The sequence below is a fragment of the Aethalodelphis obliquidens genome, unplaced genomic scaffold (genome assembly GCF_003676395.1).
Source record: "Aethalodelphis obliquidens isolate GAN/ISIS:26980383/991018 unplaced genomic scaffold, ASM367639v1 scaffold2, whole genome shotgun sequence".
Classification (NCBI taxonomy): Eukaryota; Metazoa; Chordata; class Mammalia; order Artiodactyla; family Delphinidae; genus Aethalodelphis; species Aethalodelphis obliquidens.
The window spans coordinates 26,842,823-26,870,812 of record NW_020837946.1 but is presented as its reverse complement, the minus strand read 5'-3'; the positions used below and the strand labels follow the sequence as shown (position 1 = coordinate 26,870,812).

The window sequence follows — 27,990 nt, the reverse complement described above, 5'->3', positions numbered from 1 at the left end:
AGTCCTATCTATTCTGCCTCTGCAAGTCCACTCAAACTCATCTCCTTATCTCGAGCTCTGTTGTCCTGTCCTTAGTTCAGGATCTCATAGGATATTTTTCTAATCTCCAGACTTAGGTTCCCACACACAACTCTTGCCTATTTCAAATAACCTCTACATTCCAGTCATATCAGTCACTTTTGAATGGAAATGAAGTGTTTATTGCCCTGCTTAAAATCTTCCTATCCAAACTTTGTAGCCTGCCATACAAAATCTTTCTCCGTCTGATTCTTGCCCACATTTTCTGCCTTGTCCCTTTGTTCATAAGTAAATTTGTATCATGTCTCCCATTGTACCCTTTTCTTTACCTATCTGTCTTCCCTTCAATACAGTGAGTTTCTTATGGGCAGGAATCTATATAGATTAGTGCTTGGCATATAAAATGGACTCAGTAAATATGAATAAACTATTTAGAATCTATCTTTCTTTGTTTCAAGATTCATATTAAAGATGACTTCAAGAGAAGCAAAACTGGAGTCAGCCTGTACTCAGAGCTTTAGCCCTGCCCTGGCAGCTTTGAGATCCTAGTCAGACAGGTCACATCATAATAATGCAGAAGCCCAAGACATTTAGCAACATGAGAAATGAGAAACAGCTCAAGAAAACTCAATGAAGATCCAAACTAAAAATGACACATTTCCCAATGTTCAAATCTAAGTCTGGTACACTGAGACATATTACCTCTCAGGGTAGAATATCTTTGACGACATTCAGTAACATTGTGAGTGATGGCAGCTACAAGCGAGGCAGAAGAAATATTGAAAGTTAGGCTCAAAGATCATGTATAAAGAATACCTTTGAGAAGTAACAAATGTGTGTAATTTCCCCTATGCTGTTCACATAGCAGACAGCACTAATTAATAACAGCAGTCTTTTCTTGAAGTACCCGGGCCTTATCTCCACAGTCTTTCTCAACAGCCAGGCCCTACCAATTGATCTGAGTTGGCGTGAGAGAGAAAACCTATTTACCATATAGCCTATAAAAGAAAAGAGCTCTGTGATGAGAATCATAAGGACTTGCTTCTCCTTTGGGTCCTAACCATTAACCAGCTAGGAAGTCACTTCATAACCCTAGGCCTCATCACCCTTATCAGTACAATTTGGAAATAGGAGTGGACTGTCTCTAAGTTTCCTTTGTATGTCCTAGCCCTAGATATTTATAATCTTAAGCAATGGAAAGTATCTATGAATAACTGAAAAAAACATGACCATCACATAATTCTGAGAAATGAACTTACTCACTGATGTTATAAAACATCATTGTTATCTTTTTTCCTCCTCACAGAGCTGCTGATACTAATTATAAGATTCTTTGTCCAATGGTTAAAAAGGAAAAAAAAACTTTAAGAAATTAAACGAAGAATTTATTTCTGTGACTGAAAATACCAATACATACCATATAGTTGTCTCTATATGGTATAGACACACATGTAGTTAATAGAAGATATTTCTATCTGTTGAGATTAGGCCCTGGGGTGTCTGATTCTCCATTTTGTGGATCACACCAATACCTTTGCTCAACATGGTGTATGACTATGTTCATTTGCAAGTATTTGGATCCACAGCAATGGTTTTTTACTCACACTGCTTCACTGTTGACCCCACCCCCTACTTGTTTTACTGCCAGATAAAACATCTAACAATAATCTACTTATAAACTATAGTACAGGGCTTTGACTATGACAACTCAAGTAAAATGGCAGATATCAATGGAATGAACATGAATATCAATGTTCTTTCTCAAGTTGTAATTAACTGATACAACTGGTTAGTTTGGCAATATTTCTGCTTTGGCGAAACAAGCATGGTTACTTTCTTGTGGTTACCCTTTTACAATAAATTCTCACATCAGAGAACTTTCAAGCTTTCTGTTTTGCCAAACTTGCTTCCTTCCTGGTTTAGACTTCTAATAATTTTCAAGTGCTCCTTCTGCTGAATCCCGAGGGTGGACTCCTGACCTCCTTGCCGGAGGTACGAAGGATGCCAGGGTTATAGCGACTGCTCTGCGGTTCTTCAAAGCTCCTCCTCCCTGGAACGTGACAGTTCTTCAGCTGCCAAGGTTGGGAAGCAGGACAGGGGACACTCCTGGGGTGCAGCTCCAAGGGGAGGAAGCCGAATTCTGGGGGCTAAAGAGGCCACGCAGGGGACCTGCTGCGCGGTGTCGAGCTGGGACCCTTTTGGCCGTCCCACTGCTGCGCAACCTGACCCCTGTCCGGCGCGGGCCGCTGTCCACAGTGGGAGGTTCTGAAAGCAAGGAGAGGGCGCGGGGGCGGCGAGGCGGACAGCTTCTCCGAGCGCCTCCGTCCTCGCTCCTCGGTTCCTCCAGCCCTCCCCTCCTCCCGCAGCCATGTTCCACGCGCGGGGAGGGGCTGGGGAAGGGGAGAGGGACGGGGGATCAGGGCGGAGAGCGTCTGCTCTGCCTCAGGGAAGGAGGGGATGAGAGTTGGGGAGAGCAGCGGGAGGAAGCGGCGGCGGCTAGCGAGGAGCCAGCGCTGGGTCCTGCAGTGGAACTCCCAGGAGCCACCATCATGGTGAAGAGGAAGAGCTCCGAGGGCCAAGAGCAAGACAGCGGCCGCGGCATCCCCTTGCCCATCCAGACCTTCCTGTGGCGGCAAACCAGGTGAGGGGCGCAGAGGGCGCACCGTGGGCCGCCCTGGGCTGGGAGCGCTCCTGGGGCCGCCTGGGTCGTCGTCGTCGCCGCTGCCGCTGCTGCTGAGGCCGCGCCACAGCCTGCAGCTCCCTCTCTGGGGCTGGAAATCGAGCCTTCTGCACCCGCGTAAAAACACGCATTTAAAAAATATTTCAGTGAAGTTTGACGGCAAGCAGGTTGGCAGCTGTAGAATAAATATATACATTATTTAGGGGATGAGAGGGCAGAGAGCCTAGGGAGAGGGGGCGGGGAATTAGGGAAGATAATTATGACTGGTTGTGCTCCTGTGTCCAATTCCCCCTCCATCTCCTGCTGTAATTCCAGCCCGGTGACCTGTTGTTTTTCCAGCTCCTGTTTGTTGAATGTCTGCTATGCCCACTTGTTAACCATTTTTGCTCGGATTCAGCTAGTGTAATCTTCCTGGTTAAAGCCTCTGAGAAGAATCATTTTTAATAAATTTTTTTTTTCTTGGAAAAACCTGAAACCTATTTCCATGAACAGGAAACAAGGTTTCCATTATTATTATTAATTATTATTATTTTAGAGATTTATCAGATAAGAAATTAGATTCTGAAAATCATATGCCACAAACTGTGTTCAGTTTTCAGTTTTTGAAATGACGGTACACATGAGTAATGCAACGCTTCTGACCATTGGTGATTTAGAATCCGATTAGGTAAGAAGTCTTCAGAATAAGACTGGATACAGAAAACGTAGAAATCCACAGCTTTTTCATGTATGTAATCACACACATAAAAGCAAATGTCGTCAGCTGTTTAATACCCGCCCTTTAGCAAGCCATAGGGAGGCGTGAAATTTGTTTCATAGCACTATGTCTTATTCGTTGAAAATATGTCATAAGGATGCTCTAATAATAATTTTACTTGCGTTTAAAACGATTATTTCTATTAATTTTTCAGTGCATTTTTGAGGCCTAAACTGGGGAAGCAATATGAAGCCTCTTGTGTGGTATGTGATATTCACCATTTAATGACTATTTGCATATACTGTGTGGTAATTTGAAAGAAAGAATTTAAATTGTACTGTATATATTAATTCACTCAGCAAATATTATTGAGCACCTACTATGTGCCAGGCACAGTTCTAGATGATGAGATAGAGCAATAATCAAAACAAATATAGAGTTTGCATTCTACTGGGAGGGGGATAGGCCACTCATAAATGAGTAAAATACATAGCCAGCCAGGTGGTGATATGCGCTATGGAGAAAAATTAAGCAAGAAAGGTCATTAAGGAGCCCTAGGGTGGAGGTTTCATGTTAGAAGTAGAGGATAGATAAGGTTTGCCTGCTAATGTGACCCTTGGACAAAGATTTGAAGGAAGGGAGGGAGAAATAGCTGAGGGCAGAGCAGAGGGAAAGCAAGTCTAAAGGCCCTAAGTGGGGAGGGGTAGAGCAGTAGAAGAGAGTGTGGAAAGATAACAGAATGAGGACAAGTATAATAAGTCAAATCCTTAATCAACAAAATCAAAACTGTTATATAGTGGAAGCTCATAAAATGAGAGCCTATGACCTACTCAAAGTAATATGCAATTCTGAACTTTTATGTCTTCCATTTTTTGTGCAAGCCTGAAATGGATGATATGAAATAATTATGAAAATAATGCTATTAACATTTATGCAAAATACAGTGCACTTGTCCTGAGATTCTGAGGGAATCCCATGACTTACAGATTGTCTTTTTACAAATTGAGAAGACACAAAAACATGAAACAAAATTAAAATGGGCTTTTCAAAGACTTCATTAAAACTTGGAGCTCACATAAAGGTCTTTACATTGCATATATTATAACCTAAAAGTGGAAACCTACCCATTTGGATATTGCCATGATATTTGCAAATGACTTGATAGATGATAAATGACCTTCTAGTAAGGAGCTCTGAAATGTGTTAGGGCCACACACTATTATGGAAGCCAACTGGAAAGTCAAACACCTCTCCCCATACACACACATACGTGCACAGCACACGCTCAAATAAGAATTTTTTTGTTGCATTTCATGCCCTTCAAAATTGTCACAGATATTTTTTTAAATCTAACCAACTTTTTAATAAGGACCTTTTAATGGGATTTGTTGTACTTAGCTCAAGTTAAAGTAATTTGGCACCTGAAATCTCTGCGCCTTCCTCAAATCATGCTTGCAGTTATACTAGCTTAAAATAACCCTGACTTTTCTGTTCTTGGCAAAGATATGTCTGACATTTTAATGTTGTCACACAATATCAAGTAAGTCCCATTCATAGATACAGATAGATAGAGAGTGATGTAAGTATAGAAAACAATTGCCAAGGTTTAAAATTACAAAAAGTTATATTAGTAACATTTAAGAAGAAAATGGCATTAAGTATCTAAAGCTTCCTGAGATTATAAAATGTATAACTCATCCTCTGAAAGTATATTCATCAAGACTATATAAATTCTTTATAATCTTTTAATGTCTAACATACTCACCCTTTACTTAATGAATACTTAGATCCCTGAGGGCTGAGGAATTTTTAAGTATTTGGACCTGCCTTTATCTGGTTTCTTTAAGAAAACCCCAAAGACTACATCTCTGATTGAACTCCTTGCCAAACCTCAGCATGCCTTTCATTATGAAGGTGAATGTATTTTCTTTTCTTGAATCAAAGGTAAATAGCTTTCTTTGGAGAATCTCTGTATTAGGCCATATTTTTTCTCAGATATCCTAATAATTCCAATAACACAGCTTGAGCACTTGGGACTGGTATTATGACCACTTGGGGGAGAACACAGCTCTCTAGATCATTTGGGACATCAAGTAGGAAGCAGGTTCTGTTCATACAAGTCAAATGTTTATTAACTTTATTCTGATATTTGGTAGCTGCACTTTCCCCAACACCTTATAGGGATATCCTCCTCCACCTTCAAAGAGAAAAAACAACTCAGTAGGTCAACTTGTTCTGGGGCTTGGGGGTGGGGTGCTTCACTTGCTGAAAGTATCCCTGGCCAGGATAGAAGATTTAATAAACCACCAAAGCAAAAATGGCTTATTCCCTCCTCCCTCCCTCCTTTCTTCTTCCCCTCCTTTTCTCTCTTTATTCGACAGTTAGATGAACAATCTTTATGGTTTTAGGCATTCTGTAGGGAGTGTCCTGTGCCACATCATTGCTAGGGACATGGAATAACTCAGAGACCCCAAAATCAGATCTCTTGAAACAGTTGGATCTTATTTAACACTTGTTGCCCATTCACATAAATTCTGTACCTCAAGACACTTTCACAAAAGACATTTCACCTTGGTCTGCAGTTGTGATAGCTCCTTTCAATGACCCAGGATCATTTTATAAAATATTACGTCCAAAACCTTCATACAGCTAAATGTGTTGTTGTACTCTTTTTGACAGGAGCTTATTTTGGTGGAAATAAAAATCATGTAATAATTCAAGCCATATACTTTGGATCAAAAACGTGAAAATGGGTAGACAATAGGAAATTATCACTGGCTCATTTCATGTCAACATATACAATGAAATGCAATGTGCGGGCACGCTAAAGAATTTGGTCTAGTGATACATATCTTTTTGGGTATACAGTACCATGTTGTCTATTTTTTCACCCATCAGAATCTCTAATTTCTTATTTTACTTTTTTTTTTTTTTTTTTTGGTATCTACAGTCCTTTGAACGAGTGTTGGTAGAAAACAAGCTGCATGGCCTCTCTCCAGCCCTCTCTGAAGCCATCCAGAGCATTTCCAGATGGGAACTGGTACAAGCTGCTTTGCCTCATGTCCTGCACTGCACTGCAACCCTGCTGTCAAACAGAAACAAGCTAGGTTGGTGCTGCTACATTCCTTCTTCATGACATACCATTGTCCTCACTCATGGTGACTCATAATAACACTCACAATAACAACCTGTATAACTGACTATTTTTCCAGGCACTGGGCACACATTCTCATTTAATTCTGACAAAATCTCCCTCACGTTGGTGTCATTGTTATCTCCATTTTACCAATGAGGGAACTAGCTCTCTTTGTTTTAACTTTTTAACTTTACAAGAATATGTGAATGTATTCTCCTTTTAAACATTAGAATGTTATAGAGAAGCTAAAGACTCTCTCACCTGTTCAAGATGAGTTCTAATCAGAGTTGTCCCTTTGTCCTCCCAACGCCTAAAGCAACCACCTTCATGAGTTTGTCATATTCCGCTCCAAATCTTTTCCCAACTTCGTGGTATTATGTGTATGTGTGCATGCATGCACATACATATTATTTTTCTTGTTTAGATTATTTTGCAGGTTGCTTTTCCCACATGGCATTATGTCCTAGCCATCTGCCCCAAGATCTTCTCCATCCAGTTCCTTCCCCTCATTTGGGTCTCTGCTCAAATGTTACCTTTATAGAGGGGCCTTTCCTAATCACACTGTCTAAAATGGAGTAGCTGTTATCCTCAAAGCCCATACTCTTAACTACTCTGCTGCTTAGTTGGAAATATATGTGGGTATCTGACTGAAGAGATGTGACGCATGCAGTTTCTTTCCCTGTGTCAACATATCATTCTGCAGGGATTGCAGCCAGTTAGAAAGTCCCAAAGCAAGAGTGAACCCTTTCAGCAGTGGCTGTAAGGGGTGTAGAGAAATGCTAGTTTCTCCCAGGAAATCAAGCCACAGAACAAAGCAAGGATGTTCTTCCCACACCCAAGGTTGACACCCGTTGTTCTGGTCACAGGGTTTGCCTTAACCTAGCTGTGTTGTTGTCCCATGCAGGCCACCAGGATAAACTGGGTGTCGCTGAGACAAAGCTCCTTCATACCCTGCACTGGATGCTCCTGGAGGCCCCCCAGGACTGCAACAGCGAGCGTTTTGGGGGCACAGACCGAGGCTCCAGCTGGGGTGGCAGCAGCAGTGCTTTCATCCACCAGGTTGAAAACCAGGGCTCTCCAGGGCAGCCTTGCCAAAACAACTCCAATGATGAAGAAGAAAACAACCGATGGAAGATCTTCCAGAACTCCATGGCTACTGTGGAGCTCTTTGTGTTTCTCTTTGCTCCTCTGGTACACAGAATCAAGGTAAGCGGAAAGCTGGTGAGGGCTAAGGGGAACTAGAAGTCAGATGAGGGTTTGCTTCAAATGATATTTCTGTATTTGGCATCCATGTCTTTGTATGATCTTATAGCAAGCCAAGACATGGAAGGCTTTGTTTTTATACTAAACTATTGAACGTTATTTCAAAACCACAATTGTCCTACTCAAAAGTCTTTAGTGGTTCTCCATCTGCCCCAAGATAATACCCAATATATTAAACATGGCATATAGAGTCAACTGTGATCTGGGGCTTAAATCCTATCTTAACTGATGAACTGCCAATCCCTGCTGGCCACCTCGTGATCCAGTTCTGGGAGCCCTGTGAACCATTCCCTGAATATGCCCTTGCTGTTTGCTCCGCTCTCCTTTCCTTCCTCTGTTCCTTTCATGGTTCTTCAAACTTCAACTTTAGTGTCATCATTTCCATGAAGCTTTTCCTCTGACCTTCCCCATGTAGGTTTAGTCACCATCTCCTTTGCATTTCTACAGCATGTTGTAGCTACTTCTATTATAATGCAAGATCTGGAACAGAAGTTTTTACTGTGGACTTTTTGATATTTTGGTATACAATCTAAGAATTGCTTTTCAAAATACTTTTAAATGCATAAAGTACAAAACATAGTATTACATGGAAACAAATTGTATTAAAATACAATTATATACATGTACCCCTTGGATCTGAAAGAGACAATATTATTTTAAATCATAGTGCTACCACTTTCTAGCTGTGTCATCTTATTGATATTAACCTCTCGGATCCTCCATTGCATAAAATCGTGGGTATTCAAACACAGGGTGAATATATATGAAGACATAATGCATGGAAAGTATGTAGAAAAAAATCAAGTACATGGAAAGAAATCAAGAACTATTTGTTACTTCTGTGAATGAATAAATTACAATATTCCATCTAAGTGCTCTGATAAGAGATAAGAAGGAATTAATATGCTCAACTGTTCTTTAATAGAATATTAGGATCTTAATCTGATTGACTCTGTTCCATGGCTGGTAGGACTAGAATTGAAACTACCTGTAAATCCCCAAAATGCTTCACATGCACTGGCCACATTGTCTATCAGAATTATCAAAAGATATTAAATGTTGTTAAATTAAATTGATGCTTTAGAAGCATTACACTTTCTATTTTTAAAAGTCTTTGATAAAGGTTACACTTAATGGAAAGCATTACTTTAACTGAGACGGTCCCCCTGACCTGTGGGATCTACAGGATCTGCCTCGTGCCCCGCTACCTGGCCTCATCTCCCTCCATCTCACTGGCCTCTCTCTTGTTCACTAAGTTGCAGGCTCCCCAGAGACTTATCCTCAAACTCAACACATTTGTTTTTGCTTTCAGGACTTTGCACTGGTTTTTCCTTCTAAAACATTTACTGCCACCTTCCACCCTAGATTTTCACATGGCCATGTTCTTTCCATCAATTTACTCACAACTCAAATGTCACCAACTCAAAGTATTTCCCTGGTTACTTTAGTGCCACTAGGACATGACTCTACATTTTTTGTTGTTTCCTTCTTAGCACCTATCAGTACCTGAAATTATTTTATGTGTTTGTTTACATGTTTGTTGCCCATCAACCCCACCAGAACAGAGGTTCTCCAGCAAAGGGACACTGCCGTCCAGGTCACAACTCTATCTGATAGTGTCTAGAATAGTGTCTGGCATATATGAGGCAATCAATAAATATGTAATGACTGTCACTAAATAAACCCAAGTTATTATCAGAAGCTGATCCAGATGCTAAAAGTAGCAATTATACATATGTACATAGTCCCCAAAACAGAAAGGGCAAGAAAGAAAGCTCCTTTAAAAAAAAAAAAAAAAAAAAAGATAGCCTACAACATGTCTATTTGTAGAGAGAGATCCTCTGGATTGAAAAATATGGAAGGGGCTTCCCTGGTGGCGCAGTGGTTGGGAGTCCGCCTGCCGATGCAGGGGACATGGGTTTGTGCCCCGGTCCGGGAAGATCCCACATGCCGCAGAGCGGCTGGGCCCGTGAGCCATGGCCACTGAGCCTGTGCGTCCGGAGCCTGTGCTCCGCAACGGGAGAGGCCACAACAGTGAGAGGCCCGTGTACTGCAAAAAAAAAAAAAAAAAATGTGGAAGTATAGGAGTGGCTGGAATGGCTATAATTTTATTTGAAAACATGTTGAGAGTCCAAGATTTGGAAAGAGATAGACCTGTGTTAGAATCCAGTGCTTGCTGCTTCCTATTCTATGTAGGAAAGACATCGAGCAATTAACTTCTCTAAGCCTCAGTTTTCTCAAGTATAAATTGAACATAAGAATAATTTTATGGAGCGTTGTGAGGATTAAACAAATTAAAGTGCTCAACCTGACACACAAAAAGGCATTAACAAATGGTAGTTTTTAGTGTTGGCATTTTATTGCTGTTGACATGAATTATTAGTAGAAGGGGAGCCAGATCTTCCTTCAGGGGAGACCACACAGACAGTGAGGAAAGCTGGCTCAACGTCCCCAAGTTTTACCTATGGCCTGGGATTGGAGTATTTATAAGGAAGTAAAACAATGCCTATGAAACACTGCACGGCGATTAATACATGGTATTGTAACAATTACTGTTGGCTATTATAACTAGCATTATTGTTTTATCATTTTATTATTGCTGTGAGAGAAATATTGTTCTAGATGCCATAGGGAACAAAAAATATTAATGAGTCAATACATTTCACCACAACGCTTTTTTCCTCTGAGCAAGGGCTTTGCTTCTATCAGTGTAGTGAGGAATGAACAATCCCTTGATCAGGGTTTCTCAATCTTGGCACCATTGGCATTTGGGGCCAGATAATTCTTTGTCCTGTGCTTTGTAGGATATTTACTGACGTCTCTGGCTTCTACCCACTAGATGCCAGTAGTACCTCCTTCCTCCGAACTGTTACAACCACAAATGATTCTAGACATTGCCAGATGTCCTTAAGGGGTGGGGATGGGTGAGAATTGCCCCCTGATTGAGATCCACTGACCTAGATCTTTTATTTGCCTGCAGGTATCAGGCCCTACCTTCCTTCTCCGTACTGTACCCATGTCAACTCCTCACCAGCACTTTTAATAGCCTTTTCTCCCTATTCTTCCTTTGCATTTGTCCTTCAGAACTCCAGCCCCAGATCAAGACTGAAAGCCACCTTTTCTATCCCAGCCCCAGAGATCTTCATGCTCCTGGGGTAAAACTAGACAACAATCCAGCCTGTTGTTTCTACAAATTGTGGTCTCAAGCTCCGTGTGCTGCCCCACTTGTCATTGATTCCCTCGAGTCCCCACTCTGTGCTCACATAGACAATGTTTTATGTTGAGGCTCTTATAGGACATAATGCTGCAGGAGGCATGAAGGGCTGAAATCCAGTCTAGGCATGAGCCTGTGCCTCCACTTTACACCTCCTCAATCCCTTCCACTTGCTTTCCTCTATTAGGTAACAGAAGTGTTCACATGTCATTTCTCATTTTTACAAACACCCACAGGAAGGTGGATATCTTTGTCTTCATTTTACCAAAGAGGAAACTGAGGTCCAGAGAGGTAATAATCAAGCTCATTTAAGTAACCGAGGTGGGATTCAAACCCAATTCCATCTGACTTTCTACAAAACTATACTGTTTCTTTTGTTTCTGTGCTGGAACTCTTCTCATCAAGGTCATGAACAACCTTGAGCTATTGAACCTAATATTTATTTTGCTGTCTTCATTTCACTAAAATTTAGCTGCATTTGAACTTACAATCCTTTCTTCTTGAAGTTTTTTATTCCTTTGGTAGCACCAAACTCTGCTAGTTCACCTTGCATCCCTGGCTATCTGCTCTATCTCCTTTGAGAGCGTATCTTCTTTGCCTGCCCCTCTAACATTGTGGTTCTCCAGAGATGCAACCTAGACCCTTTGCACTTCTCACTTTGTCTTCTCTTTGCAGACCTCCCCTCCTGCTTCATTTACCATTTGTGTCCTAATAGGCTGAGGTCATCTAATTTTATATGTCTAAAGTAGTCTCCTTTCCTAACCTCTAGACCAACTTGTCAACTAGCTTCTCCAGATAGATAATCTACGGGCATTTCAGATTTCCCCTGGAGTGAGCCATTGTCCTGATGTTCTATATTTCAGGTGATGGACCCATTCATATAAACTCAAAACCTAGGGGCTTCCTTTGATTACTCCTTCATCCTTACCTACACATTCCACTAATCACAGAGTTCTACTCATTTTGTCTCTTAAATATTTCTCAAATTTACCTAATTTTCTTCATCCCTATTATCCTCCTTAACCCAAGATTTCATCATCCATTGCTTGGGCCTCTTACTTGGGCCACTTTCTAACTGGATTTACAGTCTCCTGGCTTGTCTCATAAAATCCAACCTCAACACCAAAGTGATCTCTCTAAAATGCATATCTGAACATATCACTAACATACTTAAAGTAATTTGTTGATTTCTCATTATACAGAGGATGAAACTCTAGCTCTCCAGTGTGGTAACTGGGACCTCCATGACCTGCGTGGTTACCTCTCCTGACTATGAGCTCCGAATGCTTGGAGTCTCCCTAAGAACATAACATGCTTTGTTCCAGGCCTATTTCATGCTGGTCATGTCACCTGGAATACCCTCCTACCCTACCCTTCTGCCTAGAAAATTCTTACTCATCATTTATGACTTCATTCAAGATCTATCCTCCCTCCTTCTCTATCTCTATAATATATTAGACATATTTTTAAAAATTATTTTTAGCTTCTTATTATCATTATCTCTTTATCTGTCCATCTCTTCTACTAGATTCCAGATGGTTTGAGAATAGGAATTATCATTGTATCATGGGTAGCTAATGTAGTGTCTGTGTTTTGTAGGCATTTAATTGATATTTATTGAATTAATTAGTTTACTAATTAGCAAATAATCTAAGTGACTCATCCTTTTGTAAGACAGTGTATAATTCAATGCATTTTTATGCTTTTACTTTATAACTAGCTCAAATATTTTATATGAAATCAATAATCTGAAAATTCTGTCAAATATATTATTAAATGATGAACATTTGTTACAACTAAGGAATCTACTTTAACTGTGCTGCCAACATTTTCTTGATTTGATCCTAATCACTTATTCCTTCCATAAATATTTATTGAGTGCCTACTGCATGCTAGGCACTGTTCAGAGTGCTGGAGAAATGGCAGGGGATAAAACAAAATCCAAGCCCTCAAGGAGATTTTTATAAAATTCGTATGTCTGAAGTAAACAACTTTAAAACAGAATTTAAAATAATAGTTGTTTAAGTAGATGTCTCTAAGCTACTAGTAAACACATTTAGAATTGCTTCATGTCAGCAATTCTAAAAACAGGCTTTCATTGCAAGCAACATTGTGGAAATGTTGATTCTTTGAATTTTTACACCTTCTGGTTTTTCTCAACCTTTCTAGACCACCCACCCCACAGCTGTTTGAATGATAGAGTACCTTCTCCAACTACAGAGTTTCTGTTCATGTGTGCATATGTGTATATATCACACTGGGTGACCCATGAAAGGGAATTCTATAAGAGGAATTAGTGACCCAGAGTTTATACATTCAGCCAACTTAAGAGGACTTACAAAGGAGCATATCAACATAAGAACTGGCCATCCATTCTGCAGGTGTTCAGGTCTAAAGAATGATCAGATTTATTTGGTGGTATTTGGAGACTGTAACATGCTCAATTAATCAACAATTATGTATTGATGTTCAATCAACAATTATGTATTGATGTTCAAGGAAAAATGCCCAGAAGGAGATCTCAACTTGTCTTCAAGAAATATACAGTCTAGTTGGGGGTATATCAAACAAAACAAAATGATGACAGTAACTGTCACTGAGTGGATAGAGCAGAGGTTAAAGGCCAGGATGTCAGTTTAAGAGAGCCCACTTCCTGCTGCAATGTCCATTGGAGTTTTATTTGTGCCAAGATTACTTAGAAGAAATGTGGAAAAGGACCAATCTCTGAAACTAAGAAATTGTCAAAACCAGATTAATTGTGATTTAGCATTCTGCATTTCTGGAGACAAATCTGATATACTTTGCACATGGTGAATTCCCTGATTGCTGGATCACACATGATACCATGCAGACTTCCCCATGTCCATTTCAAGGGAAAGGGGTTGCTTTCCCCTTAACTTCGGCTCTATCTAGTTGTTTACTCAGTATATCTAGTTGAATGTCTAACAGGCCTCTCAAACTTAACATGTCTAAAACTAGGCTCCTGATATCCCCAAACCTGTTCCTCCTTTATCTTGCCCATCTTTATCAGTGGCAAAGCCAAAAAATCTTTGACATCTCATTTTCCTACACTCTACCTCTAGTCAGTTAACAAATTCTATAAACTGTATCTTCAAAATGTATCCAGAATCTACAGCTTCTCATTTTTCCCTCTACTGATACCCTGGTCTAACGATCTTTCACCTAGTTGGTAATAACAGCTCCCTAGTCTCTTTCCTCCCTTGCCCTTTCTCAAACTATTCTCAATAGCCTGAGTGATCCTCAAAACATACATCGAGTCATGTCATTCCACTATTCAAAACCCTCCAGTGACTTCTCATGTTACTCAGTAATTGAAGCCCTTACTATGACGTATCAGGCCCTATATTATTTGGCATTCAAAAACGTCTCCAATCTTATTTTTTTCTACTCTTCTGTCATTCGCTTGACTCCAGGCCCGCAGTCTCTTGGCTGTTTCTTGACACACAAGATATACTTAGGACCTTTGCACTTGCTGATCCCTTTTCACAAAATGCTTTTTCTGGAAATATCTACTTGGCAGCTCCTTCATTTCATTCAGATCCTTATTCAAAAGTCACCTGCACAAGAAGGGCTTCCCTGGCCTTCCTGTCTAAAATACCAGCACCTTGTCTGGTACTTCCCTTTCCCTCCTTTACTTCTCCTTTGCACTGGAGAGCAGGGATTTTTGTATGCTTTGTTCACTGTTGTATCCCAGAACCTAGAATAGGACCAGGTACACAGTAGGTGGTCTATAAATATTTGTAGAATGAAAGTGGCATGAATTTGAACAAATGCTTTTCCAATACTGACACTAGATGCTTTTCCATCATGGGTACTGCTGTGGTGCCAGGACCTTGGCCTATAGCTTACGGAAGAGTCCCCTCTTTACCAACGTGGAGATTTATTCAGGGGTTTCATCTAGCCTTTCCAGTTGAAGCTTCCTTTGAGCTACATTGATTCACCATTTGCAGAATAAATTTGTTTTCCTTTTTTTCAGTTTCTTTCCAGCTCTCCTCCTTCTAGATCAGTGATTTTCAACCATAGCTACACATGAGAGTCACCAGGGGCAACTCAAGAAAACCTCACAGCAATTCTAATTTAATTGGTCTGGTTAGGGGAGGAAGTGGGGCCTGGGCCTCCTAGGTCTTAAAAGCTCCCCAGGTGATTATAATATACAAGCCAGGTTGCAAATCACCACCCTGTGAATTCCTGGTTTCAGTTATGTTCATTAATCTGCAATCATTCTCTCTGCTTCCATCTCTACATTGTTTTGAGAGGCCGAGTTTTTGAAAATGTAACCTCAGAATGTCATACATTTGTACTTATACAATTGCATTTTAAACATCTCAGCCACTCAAAATGATGTAATGATGAAGCAGAGAATGTACTCCCTGGAATAGACCTTCAGTTGTAGATAACCGAATGAGTATGGGTTGTAAAGTAAGTACAGTTCAGCAAGTACTTATCATGCACCCAATTCCTAATGCTGTATTTAGCATTGTGATGATGACAGGGGCTGTGGCTACATCGCTGCCCTCAGGGAATTAAAGATTGTTGAGAAGGCAACAGTATAAAATAACATGCTAAGAAGGGTCTAACTATATGTTCCTGATTCCATGAAATGCAAGAACAAGAGATAGACTGGAGAATAGAAAGTCAAAATAGCATCTGAGGATATTGCCTTATGAGGGAGAAAGAAGGACCATTAAATCATTAAGAGGAATAATAACAATAACCACAAGTAAAGAGATCTGCCAAGACCCTTGAAATAAAAAGGCCTCAGTCATTGCTAACAGAAAACAATAATTGTGTGTTTCACGCTCTACCCAAAGCTGCATCTTTATTAATTATTCATTTTGCCTAAAGCAGACCACCGTGATTTCTGTCGTAGTTATGATGATAATTTAAGGCTATTGGTTTACCCTAGAAACACCATCAGAGTGAAGAAGAAAGGTCTTGAAGATCAGCCTGCTTTGAAAATAATCGTGTGAATGATGTTCTTTTTTTATACAATTTTAGAAGGTTACCTTCCATTTATAGTTATTACAAAATATTGGCTATATTCCCCATGTTGTACAATACATCCTTGAGCCTATCTTACACCCAGTAGTTTGTGCCACAAACTATTGGGTGAATGATGTTAACCGTTGCATTGACTGGTCCCTTCAGCCAGTTCTTGGATATAGATCTTCTCTTCTCCCAGGAATCTGACCTCACGTTCCGACTGGCGAGTGGGCTTGTTATATGGCAGCCCATGTGGGAGCACAGACAGCCCGAAGTCTCTGGCTTCACAGCACTGGTGAAGCCCATCAGGAACATCATTACAGGTTTGTGACTCAGACGCCCAGTGGGACAGTGTCAGCATACACAGGAGTGAGGGCGATGGGATGATTTGCTCTTAAGAAACCAAGAGGAAGACAACTTCAGGGTGTTGTCTAGGTGCCCGAGGTACAGGGCTCATTTACATGATGAGAAACTCTAAACCAGGAGCACATGCTGCTGAGTTGTGTGACTTTGGGTAAGTCATTTAAACTTCCTGTGCCTGTGTTTCCTCATCTGTAAAATAGGGTAGGGGTCAAAACACAGTATTACAAGTACTTACAGAGTTGTTATGAGGAAAGATGAGTTAATATATGTAACATTACTTAGAAGAATGCCAGGCACATAGTAAGTGAGTAAGTGGTAGCCATTATTATTTCATCATTATGGTAGATGGAGTAGCAGCTCCTTAAGGATCTCGCCTTAGTGGGTTGTTTTTGGTTTTTCTTTTTATCAAGGCATTTCACTACAGGAATGGTCCAATGCAATAGTCCTACTGTTGAATTGTAGAAAGAGTACAACATGATAACTTGAAAAGTGACTGAAAAGTTCATGCTCTACCCCAGATCTATCTCTTACCATGTATGTAACCTCACCTCCCTGAGCATTTCTATTTCTTTAAAATGGAGATAAAAATACCACCTTATATGGCTTCATAGTGAGGAGTCAATAAAAATGCATATAAAGTGCCCATTTTATAGAGAGTGCTTAATTACATACTTCTATTCCCAGCCCAACTTTTAGCATCAATAACAAAATTTAAAAAGAGATAAATTGTGTGGGAAATCTACAGAAGTGTGTGTGTGTGTGTATATACACACACTGAAGTATATACAGAAGTATATATATGTATACATATATACATACATATATATATATATATAGTTTGTTAACTTTATAAGGTTTTTCTGCAGACAGTGGAGGATTATGAATGGAAAAGAGCTTTGTAAAGGGAAGGAAACCATAAACAAGTTCTTACATGCTTTATTTTCCCCTATAACTTAACACAAACTTGCAAGGTTCATAGAATGTTAAGGGATTTTGTAAACTGAGGAGTTGCATATTATTCATATATGTGATAAGATGCTTATAGTGACAAATCATGCTTATTATAGCCATTCAAAAGATGAAATTTTTCATACAGTGAAAGTAGACTAATCCCTCAATTTACATGTATATAATCCATTAACTATTGAAATAAATTGTAAATTAAAGAGTAACAGTCTATCATAATATTCAGATATCAAGGAACTAAGTAAAGATGCCATAGTCAGAAGTGACCTACTTCAGAATCCATGGATGGAATGAGGTTAACACTTGTATAAAAACTAAGGAATCATGTCCCTCCATGAAAGCACCTAAGCTATTCACTTCCCCGCTCCCTGTGCTTCTCAGTGATATTCACAGCGGGTTCCTTACCCGCTGCTTGATGCCTCTGGACTTGAAATGGTGTCCACTGAGGGAAAATTCAACTTAGCATGGCCAGAAGAAAAACAATGGCACATGAGTGACACTCCTCTGATCTCTTGCTTTGTGATTTGGTAAATCACTTTGCCTCTCAGCACCAAAATATTCCAATTCAAATGGGGCCTGTCGTTTTGGCTTCCCATTGATCCTCCGGTAAAGATGTGACTGGTTTGAATCTTACCTCAGGGGCAGCTTAATGTGTTCAATAAAGCACCTGGAGCCGGGTAGCCTGGGCTGGAACCTTTTTCTAAGGGTCAGTGACCTTGGGCAAGTTAAATTCCCTGTTTCTTAGTATCTTCATCTGTAAAATGGGTCTGGAAGTATACCATAAGTTATTACAGGGTTATTGTAAGTGTTGAATCAGTTGATATATGTAAAACGCTTAGAACAGGACTTGACAGATATTAGGTAATATGTAGATGTTAACTGTTATAATTTTTAGTATGGCCAATTTTTAGCACCTTAACTTATTGAGTCATACTGAATAAAGAAAGAAATCTATATTGATATCCTAGAAATGCTAAGATTTTTGAATAGGTTATGTGATTTCTCTTACAACATATGCTATTAAATGTCTTCTTGCAAGGTTTTAATGATCTATTAAAATAGGTTTTTGATTTGAAAGTGGAATGAACTTAGGAAATAAAATACCTTATATAACATATAAACTTATAAAATTTGTGGTGGGATTTCATCTATCTTTGCAGCTAAGAGAAGCTCTCCCATCAACAGTCAAAGTCAGACCTGTGAATCACCAAATCAAGACCCAAGACACCGAGAGGTGAGTATATTATAATCATGAGAAGAAGGGTGGTCATTCCTTGAACGTAGTGTAGTGTGAAGGGTAAGACTTGACCAGTGCTGTATCTCAATGGCTAGCATGTAACAATAAATGTTAGTTATCATTATTCATCCTGCATTAACTCAAGTATCATCTTGTTCTCAATTATTGAGTCTCCTAATATTTGCTAGGCAAACCTAATATAGGTACAATAGTCCTGCAGCAGTGGGGAAGGAAAGGAGGTTTAAGTTACAGCATCCTTTAAGGAAAGTAAAGTTTAATGGGGAATCAAGACCAATCCACATAAAACAGAAGATGCATAATAAAACAGAATATAATTTAATGTAAATTCATCATGCACTATTTGATTCAGAAGAGAAATGAAGACCAGGGTAGTTCAAAGCCACATAGAAATGTATACTGTCATTAACTTAATACGTGTTAGATGACCTGCTTTCACTTCCAGTTCAGCATGTGAAAAATACACTTTACTGCTTTCCATCAAAATTGGATCCTCTTTCCAGTTCATGCATTATTGCCAGGAGTAGCACCATCCTTTTCACCATGAAAACTAGAAATTTTGGAGTCCTAGTATATCTCCTACTGAGCAATTGCTAAGTATAGACACTGTGATTTATATGCTGTATTTCATCTATTCTAAGATGTACATTTTTTTCACTTTTAACATATTTGAAATCTAGTGTATTTCATGATCTTTGGCCTCTAACCATCTCCCTGCCTGGTAGAAGTCTTGATATGATTGTCATTCTTGCAGCATAAATTTGGTCATTTTCAGCATCCAGGTTTGCAGAATCAGGGTCAGTGGCTTAGAATAGTATGTCAGAGGGGATAGTGAAGCACTCTTTTAAGAAATAACACTCTTGACACAGAGGAAGTTATTCTATGGAGAAATATATATCAACAGCTCTGAGTTGAAATTGCTAAATGTGAAAGAATTTTAGGAATACCTACACAAATTTATTTCACTTATATTTTCCTTTTTACATATACATGGGATTAATATATAATCAAAAGCTCTGCATAAATAAGGCTAAGGTAGACCTTTTTTTTTTAAGGTAGACCTTTTTAATAAGTATAAAATTAAAAAGTTCTCACTGATAAGAAGTGTCCTAATTTAATTAACAGAAATTTTTTTCTTAATCATACATAAAATAATGGTGTATCTTATAACTTGAAGACATCTTAGATACAATGAAATACATAAATCCCACATTTCAGTCTCTTTAATCCTTTCCATTTGATTTCCTGAGTCATACTGTTTTCTTTTCATCCCGTTGCTCAGGTGTGCACTGCTACCCCGCTAAATCCAGGTCCTTGTAACTAGATTGCAGCTGGAGCCGCAGATTGGATTTTCTACCTCTAGCCTCTCCTGCTTCACACATATATCAGTTCATAATGCCTGACTAATCTTCCTAATGCATCATTTTTTTATTAACTCATCATTTCCACAGAGGCTCATTATATACAAGGTGCCATCCTTTTATTATATCCCTTCCTCCTTAGGAACCTTTAATCATCACCTCAAGACCACACTCCTCTCCCTGGCTCTCTGTGCATTCCACCACTTGACATCATCCTTCTTAGGTGACCCTGATTATCCCTTCAGTTAGTTAAGCACTGCTCCCAGGGGGCAGAGCATGCAGTTTTAGTCTCTGGGTCTTCCCTCAGACTGTTTCCTCCTCCCCACGTAAATTGTATCTTTCTTTTAGGGACGAATTTAGATCTTGACTCCTCATGAACTCTTGTCTAATTACTCTAAATCTACACTGTCCAATATGGTAGCCACCAGGCGCATTTGGCTACTGAGCACTTGAAATATGATTAGTTTGAATTGATTGAATAGTCTGAATTGGTGTTAAGTATAAAATGTATACCCGACATTGAAAATTTAGTATAAAAAATGTAAATACTTATTGGTAACACTTATATTGATGACACGTTGAAATGAAAATTTGGGATTAAACAGACTATATTATTAAAATTTTAATTTTGCCTATTTCTTTTTACTACTTTAAAAATTAGGTGTGTGTCTCCTATATGTGGCTTGCATTATACTTCTATCAGATGTGCTGCTGTAACCTGTATTTACTTCTCTTAAAACTAAACTGTAAGCTCTGGATTTCAAGGTTCAGGTTCATCCAATATTTTTTTATCTCCAAAAATCTAACATGAAACACACATCATATGTTCATGCGGAAGGATTCTTTGATCAAATTCAAAGGATTTATTTCATCAAATTTCTAGCTGTATTTGTCTCTCTATGCATCATGTTTGAACAATGCTTTCTTATTTTACATATGAAAATCGAAATTGTAAGGGCTAAAATGCTAGGATCAGTTTTTGAGGGTCTTTATCTTTTAGCAAAGAATTTTATCTGTAATACTGATGGAAAAATAGCTCACATTACCTGGGCAGAATTACATTTATCAGCTAAATGTAATTAAACTACTCTGTAAATAAAGTGAAATGAATTTGTACTTACAAGTAAAGGTAATTGTATCCAATTGGAAAAATGTATTACATGCCCCCCTGATGCGTAATGGAAAAACCTGAACCTTGCACTTTCATTCTTATGTTTTGTCTTTGATTTGATTAGCTCTTTCTAACCTGACCCTTGTTCTCTGCCTCATGTCTCTATTCAGTTCACCTCAGTATTGGTGTATCTTTGATGAATTGTTGGTTTGTAGCTCTTCTTCTGTAGATACTGGACATGGAGGTGAAAAAGAAAAGAATCAAGGGCAAAGTGAAATAAAGGACATGAAAGTACTTAGCCCAAGGCTTAGAATAACACAGGTGCTCTCTAGAAGCCAGTTTCCATTCCCTCTTAAATGAAGGCAAAATCCCTTCCTCTATGACATGATATTTAACTATGCTGCAAATTTTTTTAACTTAAAAAACAATGTATATAATATGATAGATAATTCTAGAGGATATGCCTGAAGGAAAATAAAGCACTAATCTACTATCTCCACCCCCAAAAGGGACTCCAGGTGGTCTCTGAAACGTTCCAGTCAGATTCCATCTCACCCAAGGCCACCATTTCAGGCTGCCACCGAGGAAACTCCCTTGATGGAAGTCTGTCCTCCCAGACTTCCCAGGAAAGAGGACCATCACATTCCAGGTACACAATTGCAATGTTAGGGTTGAAAATGTATCCCCAGCTCCCAAAAATTAAATATACATTTCTAGCTACTTATATAGCCTCTGTCCCTTAAAATGTGTAAGTGCACGATACGTATGTACATCTTCTTGGTCAAAGTATAGTTAGATTAATAATTCCAGAAATGAGCTATGAATAGCTCATTTAAACACACTCGGGTAGACATGGAAAGACATGTCTGATTCAATGAGATGTCTGAACTGAATAATATTTTAAATATTTCGATGCAGAAATAAGTGATGCTATCAAAAGATTGTGTTGCCGGAGTGTGAAATGATCTGTTCTAATGTATAAAAATACTTTATACCAGCAGATCCTTGTATTAAAAAATGAGTGCTTCTAAAGTACTGACAGGGAATTCCAAAGTCTGTTCTTTGTAAATATTCCAAGGCTGCCTCTGTTAGCTTGTGTCATAGTGACTTTACTTACCGACGCCTTCCCTAGGGACAAACATTGATCCACTTCTTCCTACTCCCTGATAAAATGATGAAAGCCTGGATTCATGAGGTTTGCCTTTGTACCCATCTATAAACTCCACCTAGGAGGGGAGGGTCCCTGAGACCATTTGTATATCCGTGTTTTCAAATGACGTTATTGTCTAGTAGATAGTATTTTAAGAGGAGGTATTTTAAAAATAGTTTTATTGAGGTTTAATTTGCATACCATGAAATTAACCCATTTTAAGTGTACAGTTTAATGATTGTTAGCAAATTTACAAAATTGTACAATTATGAACACAATTCAATTTCAGAACATTTTCTATCACCCCAAAACATCCCCTCTGCCCATTTCAAACACTGATTGCTTAGTATGCTTTTTGTCTATATATAGTTGCAATTCTGGATACTTCAAATAAGTGGAATCGTACCATCTGCAGTCTTTTGCATCTGAATTCTTTCCTTCAGCACAGCGTTTTAGATCATAGCACGTACAAACGGTTCATTCCGATTTGTTGCTGAATAGTATTCTGTTGTATGGATGTGTTACATTTTGTTTATCCATTCATTAGTTGATGGATGTTTAGGTTGTTTCTAACGCTTTGCCTGTTGTGAATAATGCTTCAATGAACATTCATGTATATGTTTTTGGATGGGCAAATGTTTTTCTTTCTGTTGGGTAGATACCTAGGAGTGGAATTGCTGGGTTGTATGGTAAATTTATGTTTAATTTTTTAAAGAACCATCAAACTGTTTTCCAAAATGGCTGCACCATTTTACATTCCCACCAGAAATGTATGAGGGTTCACTTTTCTCTATATCTTTGGCAGAACTCATTGTTGTCTTTTTATTATAGCCACTCTAGTGGGTGTGACGTGAGATCTGATTGTGGCTTTAATTTACATTTCCCTAATACCTAATGATGTTAAGTATATTTTCATGTCTTTGTTAGCTATCTGAATATCTTCTTTGGTGAAATACCTATTCAAACCATTGCCCAAGTTTTAACTGAGTTGTTTGTCTTCTTCTTATTGAATTGTAGGAGTTTTTAATGTATTCTGGATACAAGTCCTTATACCTCCCTCACCCCCAGAGAAAAGATTCACAGATATTTCCTCTCAGTATTAACTTGCCTTTTTGTAGGTAATTTTAAAATGATCTACCTCCTTTTGGCACCAGAATCAGGCCACATGGGTATAGTGTTTTATTTTTTAACATCTTTATTGGAGTTTAATTGCTTTACGATGGTGTGTTAGTTTCTGCTTTATAACAAAGTGAATCAGCTATACATATACATATATCCCCCCCCTCTTGAGCCTCCCTCCCACCCTCCCTATCCCACCCCTCTAGGTGGTCACAAAGCACCGAGCTGATCTCCCTGTGCTATGCGGCTGCTTCCCACTAGCTATCTATGTTACATTTGGTAGTGTATATGTGTCCATGCCACTCTCTCACTTCGTCCCAGCTTACCCTTCCCCCTCCCCGTGTATAGTGTTGTTTTTTTTTTTTAAGATTTCTTAGAATTGTTGAAAGCATGGAATCAAATGAATATAATTGCTTTTTAACCAAAACACTATGTTGTGCTTTCAAAAAGCAAAATGAAAAGAGTTTATTTTTGTGTCTTTATTTTGGATTTTAAAAGCAAGTAGCTCCATTGAATAAGCTTTTGCTGGTCGGGAATATGAAAGTTTGACAGCAACTTTAGTTGTGTAAGCAGGGGTTGTTTGTGTTTATCCACAGGATTTACTGTGCCAGGTCAATGGTGATAATTCATTCTTAAAATCATATCATTTTTAATGGGGTAGGAACCCTGTGAGGATAACCAATCCAATCTCCTGTCTCCTTGCTGATAAACTAACCACATTTGAACCAGTTGGACACTTTCAGCAATGAGAAAGTTAGTACTCTCAGATGAAACTCATTTCATTTTTAGATAACTCTATTTAATGGCCTTTTAAAAAAATTGAAGTATAGTTGACTTACAGCAAAGTGATTGTTATACATATATATATATGTATTTGGCATGTCCTTTTTATATTTGACTAAATTTTGCTTTTCTTTAGTTTCTGTATATGGTTCTTGTATTAGTTTTCTATTGCTATGTAACAAATTACAACAAACTTACTGGCTTAAAACAACACACATTTTTTTATTTCAAAATTTCTGTACGTCAGAAATCCAGGCACAGTTTAGCTGGACTCTGCTTCAGGGTCTTATCAGACTGAAATCCAGGTGTCAGGATGGACTACAGTCTCATCACAGGCTTGACTCAGGAAAGATCCGCTTACAAGCCTTTTCAGGTTGTTGACAGAATTCATTTCCTGTGGGTGTAGGACTGAGGGCCCTGTTTACTTGCTGGCTGTTATTTCGGGGCTGCTCTCCATTCCTAGAGGCCACCCACAGTTCATTGCTATGTGGCCTCTCCACAGGCTACCTCACAACATGGCAGCTTACTTCTTTAAAACCAGCAAGGGAGAGAAGTCCTCTCTAATTCCAGTCTGCCTATACAGTCTTTATAATATAACATAATCACAGGAGTGACATCTCATTATCGTTGTCATATAAAATAACCTAATCACAAGAGTGACATGCCATTACTTTTGCCCTATTCTATAGGTTATATGAAAGTCACAGGCCCTGCCCAAACTCAGGAAAATAGGACTATAAAGGGTGTGACCACCATCAGGTGGGAAGCAGGGGTGGCTCCCCAAAGTGTATCCATCACAGTCCTTTTGAGTATGTACAGACTCTTCTCATATTACTGTTCCACTTATTCAAAAGTAACCACTATGATGACCCCTCCACACACCAAGACTCTCATTTTATTTAGTGACAATAACTCACTAACAAAGTTATCAACGGTATAATTTAATCATATCTGGGGAAAAAGTAACTCCTTACTACACAGATTAAAGAGAATAACAACAGGAACTACCTGTTGTTAGACATCTCCTGTGTGCCAAAAAACAGAACTAGGGTCTTTACATTCATAGTTTTGTCTAAATTTTCATTTATTCATTCATTTCTATATCTTTTAAGTGTATTCTAGACACTAGGGTTGTTTCAGTGTCAAAGTTCTTATCCTCAAAGAGCTTATTTTCTAAAAAGATAGACAGATAAAAGAGAGTAAATGCATAAATAAGTAAAAATATTTTCAAGTTACTCTAGGACTAAGAAGGCAAAACCAAAACAAAGGGATGGGAAATGGGCTCTTTTTCATAGAGACCTAAATGATATGAAGGACACAGCCTCAGGAAGATCTGGGAAGAGCACTCCAGGCAGAGGGAACAAGTCTAAAGGCTTTGAAGTGGGAATAAGCTCAATGTGTTCCAGGAATGGAAGGGAGGCCAGTGTGACCAGGGGCTAGTGGTGAGCAGGGGGTAAGGTGTAGGGAATCAAACCAAAGTGGTTATTAGGGGTCAGATCACAGAGGAGCCAGGAAGCCATGGTAAGAAGTTTGAATTTTGTTCCAGGTGTGATGAAAAGTCATTGGAGTTGTTTGAGCAGTGGAGTGACATTAAGTGAATTATACTTTTTAAATATCACTCCAGATGGTTTATGAAACTAGGCTTGGAAAGCAGACGTAGATACAGATATTAGTTAGGAGACATTTGCAACGGTCCAGGTGAGAGAGGATGTGGCTTGGTTAGGATGGTGGTAGCAGGGGTGGAAAGGCTGAGATGAGGTTGCAGTTGAGATATATTTAAGGTAGAGCTGACATGACTGGATGTGAAGAGTGAGAAAAAGAAAAGAATCAAGCATAACTTAGGTTTTGGGCTTGAGCAACTCTATGAGTAGTTATTAAATTTATGATATAAGGAAGACTGAGAAAAATCACATATAAAAATATTCTGAATCTGCTTACTTCCACCTACCTGTATGGCCACCACCATTATTCAAGCCATTCATCACCTCCTGCCTGGAGTCCTGCAACAGCCTACTTATTAATCTTCTCTTATTCACTCTTGTCACCACCCAATGGAGGACATACAGAGACATGAAAAAAACTAATCATGCCACTCCTACACTTTAACTTTTTCAAAGGCTGCCCACTGCTATCAAGATAAAATTCAAAATCCTTGAAATACCCCTCAAAGCTCCACATTATCTAGCCGCTGTCTAGTTCTCCTGTCTAACATTGTGTAATTACTCACATTCACATCACTAGATTCCAACATCTTCTGAGTTCTTCACATGCATCGTACTTCCTCTTAGCTCTGAGATTTGGAGTATGTTATTCCATCTGCCTGGATGGTTCTTCCATCTCTCTTTACTTAACCAGCTCCTCATTCTTCAAGACTCAATTTAAATAGCATTTCCTTACTTCCTAGGGAGGCTTTGGCAGATTTTAAATACAATCACAGAACTCCCTGTTTTCTCGTACGGTACAAATGGCAATTGTAGTTTAAAGACCTGTGTGATTAGCTATCACTGTAAAATCCATGAGCAGAGGGACCAAATCTCTTTCACTCATTGCTCTATCTCTAGCGCCTGGCACATGGCCTAGTGAAGGGCGCTGAATAAGTGGATGAGTTTAATCTTCACAACAGCCATGCAAAGAAGACATTGTTTCTCTTTTAAAGATGAGGAGCTGAAGCTTAGAGAGATTAAATGACTCACTCAAGGACACACAGAAAGTAGAAGAGCTAGATCTGAGCCCAATCTAGACAGTTACGCGGTCCACACTCTTCACTCCTCTTCCATGAGAAGGTAGGCCTTTGGGGGAGCACAATGGAGTTCCTATAGCAAGCCACCCACCTCCTTAACTATGTTTTTATGGAAGCCTCTTTTCTTCTTGATCCCTCATTAAAGGAGAAAGTGTTGTGGTTGTTTGCCAGAATTAGTCATTTTCAGGAACGAATGCTAGCATCACCTTCCCCTGACCTCTCCCAACAGGTCAGAAACTCAGCTCCTATTTGGTCCTTATCTAATTGGGTCTTTTAACACTTTAACCCCGGTGGCCACTCTACACTTCCTCCTTGACTTTTTTCACGTTATACTCTGTTGTTGTTGTTTTCCTTACCTTTCAAATGGAACCTTTATAGACTTTTTCTTTACTTTTTTTTTTTTTTTTTTTTTTTTGCTGTACGCGGGCCTCTCACTGTTGTGGCCTCTCCCGTTGCAGAGCACAGGCTCCGGACTCGCAGGCTCAGCGGCCATGGCTCACGGGCCCAGCCGCTCCGCGGCATGTGGGATCTTCCCGGACCGGGGCACAAACCCGTGTCTCCTGCATCGGCAGGCAGACTCCCAACCACTGCGCCACCAGGGAAGCCCTAGACTTTTTCTTTGCCTTCTCTTCCATGGCCCTCCTCCTACTGTTGCTGTTTCCCTCTCCTCCCACATTCTCCCTCTGAGTGGTCTTATTCACTGCCATAGTTTCAATGACTCGCAAGGTGATGGTGACCCTCAAAAGATATCCCATCTAGACAACTCTTTTAGGCTCCAAACCCATGTAATCAAGAGATGGATAGAAAGCTCTTTCTGTACCTCAAACTCAGCCTGTCTAAAACCAAATGCATTCTCCTATCTTCCCTATTTCAGTAGATGGCACTACTATCAACCCACACATCTTAGTCAAAAATGGGAGGTTTACTCCACTCCAAGTCCTTTACATTCTGCCTTATTAATGTCTCTCAAATCCTTTCCTTCTCTCCAACCTCATAGTCACTGCCTTAGTTCAGATCCTTATCACCTCTTATTTGGATTTCTGCAAGTGATCCTAACTGGTATGTCTACATTCAGTGTTGCCTTCCTCTAAACCATTATCTATATAATGTTACAAAAGTGATTTAAAATA

The 27,990-nt window shown here is 39.3% G+C and overlaps 1 protein-coding gene across 2 annotated transcripts in view; it reads left to right on the top strand.

Moving 5' to 3' along the window:
- The first annotated feature begins 2,567 nt into the window (after positions 1-2,567).
- The window catches only part of UNC80 (unc-80 subunit of NALCN channel complex), a 237,999-nt gene continuing 212,576 nt past the window's right edge, over positions 2,568-27,990 (top strand). For both annotated transcript variants that reach the window (XM_027122575.1, XM_027122582.1), the window contains exons 1-7: positions 2,568-2,659; positions 3,610-3,658; positions 6,346-6,502; positions 7,436-7,737; positions 16,212-16,335; positions 18,502-18,575; positions 21,578-21,717. In XM_027122575.1, the coding sequence (XP_026978376.1) occupies positions 2,568-2,659; positions 3,610-3,658; positions 6,346-6,502; positions 7,436-7,737; positions 16,212-16,335; positions 18,502-18,575; positions 21,578-21,717 (938 nt within the window). The remainder of the gene's footprint in view (positions 2,660-3,609; positions 3,659-6,345; positions 6,503-7,435; positions 7,738-16,211; positions 16,336-18,501; positions 18,576-21,577; positions 21,718-27,990) is intronic.